The sequence below is a fragment of the Tasmannia lanceolata genome, unplaced genomic scaffold (assembly GCF_043159265.1).
Source record: "Tasmannia lanceolata isolate RefF3 unplaced genomic scaffold, GAP_Taslan_0.1 ptg000007l, whole genome shotgun sequence".
NCBI classification, from domain to species: domain Eukaryota; kingdom Viridiplantae; phylum Streptophyta; class Magnoliopsida; order Canellales; family Winteraceae; genus Tasmannia; species Tasmannia lanceolata.
Genome location: NW_027518684.1, coordinates 10,364,872 through 10,370,871, shown reverse-complemented (window position 1 = coordinate 10,370,871; position 6,000 = coordinate 10,364,872). Strand labels below are relative to the sequence as shown.

General features: G+C 37.3%; 1 protein-coding gene across 1 annotated transcript in view; it reads left to right on the top strand.

The window, feature by feature from the left end:
• The first annotated feature begins 2,878 nt into the window (after positions 1 to 2,878).
• LOC143881834 (purple acid phosphatase 22-like) overlaps positions 2,879 to 6,000 on the top strand; it is a 33,938-nt gene continuing 30,816 nt past the window's right edge. The window contains exon 1 of the mRNA XM_077385134.1: positions 2,879 to 3,522. Within this exon, the coding sequence (XP_077241249.1) occupies positions 3,376 to 3,522 (147 nt within the window). The 5' untranslated portion in view covers positions 2,879 to 3,375. The remainder of the gene's footprint in view (positions 3,523 to 6,000) is intronic.

Sequence of the window (6,000 nt, the reverse complement as noted above, 5' to 3'; positions counted from 1 at the left end):
AGACAATTGGGATGCATTATCAATGTTTTGTGGTTTTACATCTGATTCCCAATAATCAAACACCTCTTGTACGTTTTATCAAAAAGTATGCATCGATGATGTTTGTTTGTTTTACGACATACTTTCCAACAAATTCCACTTCTTTGCGATAATGTTCCACCTTTTCCATCATAATCTTTAAAACTAGAGAACCTAGACTCTCCTCATCATCATAGACATCATCTATGGCCATTTTCGGAAATTGATTTTCTTCTAACGCTCATAGATCCTCATTGTCATCATAAACAATATCAATTTGCAAACTCTCTAGTGCATCATCCTCTTATGGGGCTACTAGTTATATGGTCCACTTGCTGGCCTCTATTGGTTTATTCGTTAATGTCTTTTTTTATTGTTACCTCCACAAGTTTTGGTACTGTTCTGAAATTTTGTAAACCAGTTGGCAATTCCTGGGTACTTCCAAGCTCCTAAAAAGCTTACCAGTAACCTTAAGTAGTCCAGATTGACCCCAATTTTAAATCATATCAAGGTCAAGACCGAACCTGTTATCTGGCTCCAAATCTTGTCCATGACCAATTTTCTCTTTGAGCTTATCCTCTGAATCTCTCAACTAGCACTTATCCTTTCCTATCACACTCTCTTCTCAAAGTCACCGTCCCGCGAGCTTGCTTGCTTCTCGCTTTGAGATCCGCTTCTGACATCGCTTAACTTGAACTTTCCAAAGCCAAAAGCAGATCTCAAACTCAAGCTAGAAGCCGAAAGCCCTACCTAGCAATTTTCTGTCAAATTTCTGCCCATAGGGTTCTACATCACATGGTATTGACTTCATTCTTATTAATGACTTCGTTCATAAATTGTTTACTTGGGTGAAGTCCAGCCTTATGGAAGTTATTTTTAAAACAAATGTTGTCGGCTGCGTGATGTGTCAATGCGCCAATGTTAGGTGGAATATCCTTCTTTGTATTGCCTACCAGAGGTGTTTTATTGAGAAGATCTTAGACTTTTGTAAATGTCAAATTGATTTTGGAGCATTGCTGGAGCTCATACATGGAACTATACATGCCCCTGTAGCTTCCTTGCCATTTTGATGTCCATAAATATATTTTGGAATATTTTCATATAATGGATGTATTTAGTATGCGACTCAGTTTCTGCCTTCAATGTGTGAAGCTTTCGTGAGTCTCCCTCATCTGAAATTTCTGTCTCTGCATCTACTGAAGACATCCAAGACTGGTGGTTACAGCTAATGATTCATCTTAAACACGTGCAGAGGCATCCAAGACTGGTGGTTACAGCTGATTATTCATCTTAAACAAGTGCAGAGGCATTCTAACTGGGTTTACAAGTTTTAAATCCTGAACTTGAAATTTCAGATCTGCATAATATTAATATATAATAACATCTAGATCATGCCTTGAATGTTTTATTTTGGTACTTGTTTGATCTTTTCTTATCTGTTTAGTGTGCAAGAATGTGTGGGAGGATTTGTAGTTGATCCATGAAGTGGTTTTTCCTTGGATGCAGGCGGTGGACTACGGGGTGAAAAGGCTGTGGGAATACAATAACATTGGGGTATTGCATCTAAAGCTTATCTTACTTTTTGAATGTGTATATTTGGAAATAATCTCCATGTTGTTGTAGGCATGCCTGTATAAGCTTATCTTGATCATGAACCCTCTTTTACACTGTTTTCAAACTAAAGCCTGGATTCTAAAATCCACGTATCCAAACGGCCCCTTAGGGATTGCAAGATTCCTAATCAGGAACAGCAGCATTAGCGAGAGACTTTCGCCGCCATAAGGTCGAGTAGTTTGGGGTGATTAAGTCAGTTTGCTACCAGTAACTCAGCGGCATAACTTGGGTTTTGTGTTCTTGATTGCAAGTATTGATCTTATCTGTCCCAGAATTGGAATAAATTGTTACATCATCTACTGACTTTCAAAACTTATTTGAGAAGATAAAACCTGTAAGAAACTCTCCATTCGTTCTCTGGCATTGTTATGACTTGAGAGATAAACGTTTATCTGCATCGAATGATCTCAATTATATTAGAGATAGTGCTATTTAATCAAGAAAAATCAACCTCTTTGATCAATTCATTTTTTGTTATTACTGCAGAAGAGGTATGAAGATATTCCAGTATTGGGATCAAGGCCAGCTGAAGAATGAACACTATGCTCCCACTTTGAAATTTCAACGGAACATGAACATTCGCAGATCGTTCATCAACTGTTCTCATATTTTGGGAGAATTTTTATGTTAGTCAACAAATAAGCAATTTGTATGAAGGTAACAACGCAGTAATGGCTCGTTTAAGTTGGTTTTGGTGCTAAAAAAGTCTGGCACTGGGTTCTCTACCACGCTTTGCAGTATTCATATAGGCCAAAATATTGATCGAATAGGGTCTCCCGCTTCCCTTTGATGGAAGGGTTGGAGATAGGTTTGCCATTATCCGCTTCTATCACTTAACACCCACGGGTGTCTGTGTTTTGAAGGCATCAGGACTTAAGGCCGCCTCAAAATTTGGACTGTTTATGCCCTGTTTGTTTTGGATTTTCAGAACCGATTTTAGTCTATAACTGATTGTTGGACTCAAAATTAAATTCACATTTGTGTCCAATAATCAGTCTTGGACTCACAGTCGGTTCTCATAATCTCAAACAAACAGGGATTTATAAGACACCGGCAGGGTAACTCTAAGTAGGGTGTTTAGTGAAGTGTTTCTCAAACATGCTTACAGAGTCCCCCTAGAGATTGAAATGTGCATACTGTACCACCAAGGAGACCTTGGAGATGTCACAAAGTACCTGTTTGAATTTCAGGAATTTTCTAGAAAGGTTGGAAAAGAATATTTTTTCCAAATTTCTTGCCTTTTTATCTAGACAGAGACCTTCAATTTATGATAATTTATTACCATGTACATTTAAAGTTAGCCTTAATTCACCCCCTGCTCCTCGTCACATATTAAAAAGGCACCCAATTTGTGATATTAATCTCTACGATGTCGGCTTTGAAATGAGGGACTAACAACCAGCTGTAGAGAGGGAGGTGCAAATATCAAATCAAGATGTCGGCTTATAAACAAGGGACAAACCAACAGCTATCGAAAGCGAGGTGCATTTTTGTTGCTGATTTAACTCCTTTAAGCTATGGTCGGTCGATGGTGTAGAAAGCGAATGAAGCCAAGCCATTCAAAGGCACTTGTTTTGCATACAAAGAAGAGAATGTTGAGAGCGAATCCTCTACAAAAGAATGTTTCTTGACGCCATGGAATTCCTTCTTGGAGTTTTTGAGTCTCTAACACTCTACTACATATAGCTCTTATCTCTTCCACATCCCTTCATTTCTAGTGCAACTGTTTCATTTCCAAGAGAAATGGCCAAGCCAATATCCCTTCTGCTTAACATCTGCTTTCTCTTCACCTGCCTTTCTATGAATTCTCAGGCGTCGGATTATGTTCGGCCTCTGCCTCGAAGGATCATCACCACCCTTCATCAACAATCCGATTCTCATCCTCAACAGGTCTCTCTCTCTCTCTCTCAATTCAAAACATAACTAAAAATAATTATAAAAGAACTACTAAGTTGTTTAATCTACCACCCTAATGATCCAACGGTCAGATCTTTCTAGATTTGATCTGATATATTTCCACCATCTCTGGATAAATGTAGACTCAGAGGAAGTTCTCAGAGAAATATTTAATTTTATATTTCAATATTAATATCAAAAACTGCTTTCGGAGAATAAATTAGGGAAATGATTTCAACACAAACATGTTTTGATACAAGACCTCATGTTTCTTGTCTTTAGTATTTAAAGAGCTTTAAACTAAAAGGTACTTACGTGACAATTAAATTCTAAAAGACAAGATACATGAGCGCCTCTATTAAAACATAGTTGTGCTTATTTAGGGGTAGAATATTCGTGCTTTTTTATTTTTTTACTTGGGACAGCCTCCAGTGTATTTATAATCGGTGGAGACCGGCACCGAAATCGACCAAAACCGAAACGGTCATTTATTTCGGCCGAAATTTGACAAAAAAAAACTGTTTTTTTTAATATTAATTTAATATTTCGACCGAAATTCTGAAATTTGAATATCTGCTCTCACAAAGGACAAAGCAACAGCTATCGAAAGATATGGTCAGTTAGTCGGCACAAATATAATGTCCCTAGCATCGAAATTAGTCAATTAGTCAGAAAAACCAGAACTATCCATGTATATTAGTATTGAAAACAGTTGATTGTGAGAGCAGATATTCAAATTTTGCAAATAGCACAATAATATGAAATCAACTGCAGAATGAGTCAATGTACCTATCATAGTCAGGATCTTTACGGTCCACCTCACGGTCACGAAATATGGCAACTCTATTGTTTGTCCTATATCTAGCGACGGGCTCCTTCTCTAGCCGATTTCTACTTGATCTGCTGTTGCTAACTGTAGAAGATTCACCTGACACCCTACCAAGATTAATTTCAGGTCCTTCCACACTAGATTTCTCCTCCACCCTTGCTGGTGTCAAGGAGGGGCAGTGGTGGAAAATATCTGGCAGAGTGGATTCACCCTCTGGTTTAACCACAGAGCCCCCACCACTATTAGCACTAAATATACGGGCACGTGCTCTGTTATATTCATCTTTCCTCTCCTCCACACTTTTCGAGTGATTTGCTCTGGAAGAATGGGTATTTGCACCACTATTGGTTTGTGAGCGCTTCTGCGGCCTTTGTTTGATTGCAACCTTAGTAATGTTACTGGTGTCTTCAAATGGGAGATTTATAGGAATGTCGGCAAGACGAATCAAAGGAAGCCGGCATTCAGAAGTTTTGCGAACAACAATTCTAGAACCGGACCCATCAGGTGAATTGTTGTCCAAAATGACCATTGACTGCAGATAGTAATGCGGGGCTATACGGTGTGCTGCCAACCTTAAATAAGACGTTGGTAGTTGCTGAAACTCCAGTTGCTGTTGTGTGGGGTCACGAATGAACTTCATGACATCTTGCTCCATACGCAAAACTGGAAATGAGATAGAAATTTATTTAGCAGGATGAGGGAACTGATATATAAAAGACAACTAAAGCTAGTTACCAGAAAGCATATCCAAAATAGTTAGCCACCATCAGCTAGAAAGTAGAAATTGCTCATATTTGAATAAGAAAACACAAAAAGCATTCTTTCCCAACAAATAAGAAGAAACCTGTACAAAGAAAAGATTAGGTAAGGACAGGACCAGCTGGTTCTACTGTTCAAGCGGATTTAACAGAACCAATCAAGGCAAAAAAAAAAGATTTTTCTTCCATTCAATTTCAAAAAGATGGCCAAAAAGAGAAGCTTTTTAGTCTCATTCTATGGTAACTTTATGATCAATTTCATTTTCCTTAAAGAATGGTATCCCGGATTTTGTTGTACTTCAGGTGTTCTTTGACCTTCTTTTTTTTTTCTGAAAATTTGTTCTTTGACCTTTGTTGTACCTATTTTTATCTTAGCAAAGTTTTTCGCCTATCAAAATAATTAAAGACCGACCACATGCCACTGTTTTAGAACCTAAAAAGCATGGTTGAGAGCATAGCATATAGCAGAAATAACATCAAGTCATTGAATGAGTCTGCTTAGGCCAATACATATATATATATATATATATATATATATATATATATATATATATATATATATATATATATATATATATATATATATATATATTATTATTTTTTTGTTTGTAAAGTAGCAACACCTATAAGCAGTTCCCCTCATTCAAGGTTTCAGGTTTTGGTTTCGGTCATAACGGAAATGAAAACATGTCATTTTAGGATAAGAATTTTGGTGGAAATCCTGTAAAATCACGGAAACTTACAAAATCATATGTCAATGATGGACATTTAATATGAAGCTTCTTGATGTGTAGAATAAGCACAACTACACACTTAAACCCATAAAGAAAACACTCATAATGGTTTAACAACATCAAACACCTAGTGACACATGCCGTCGCACAT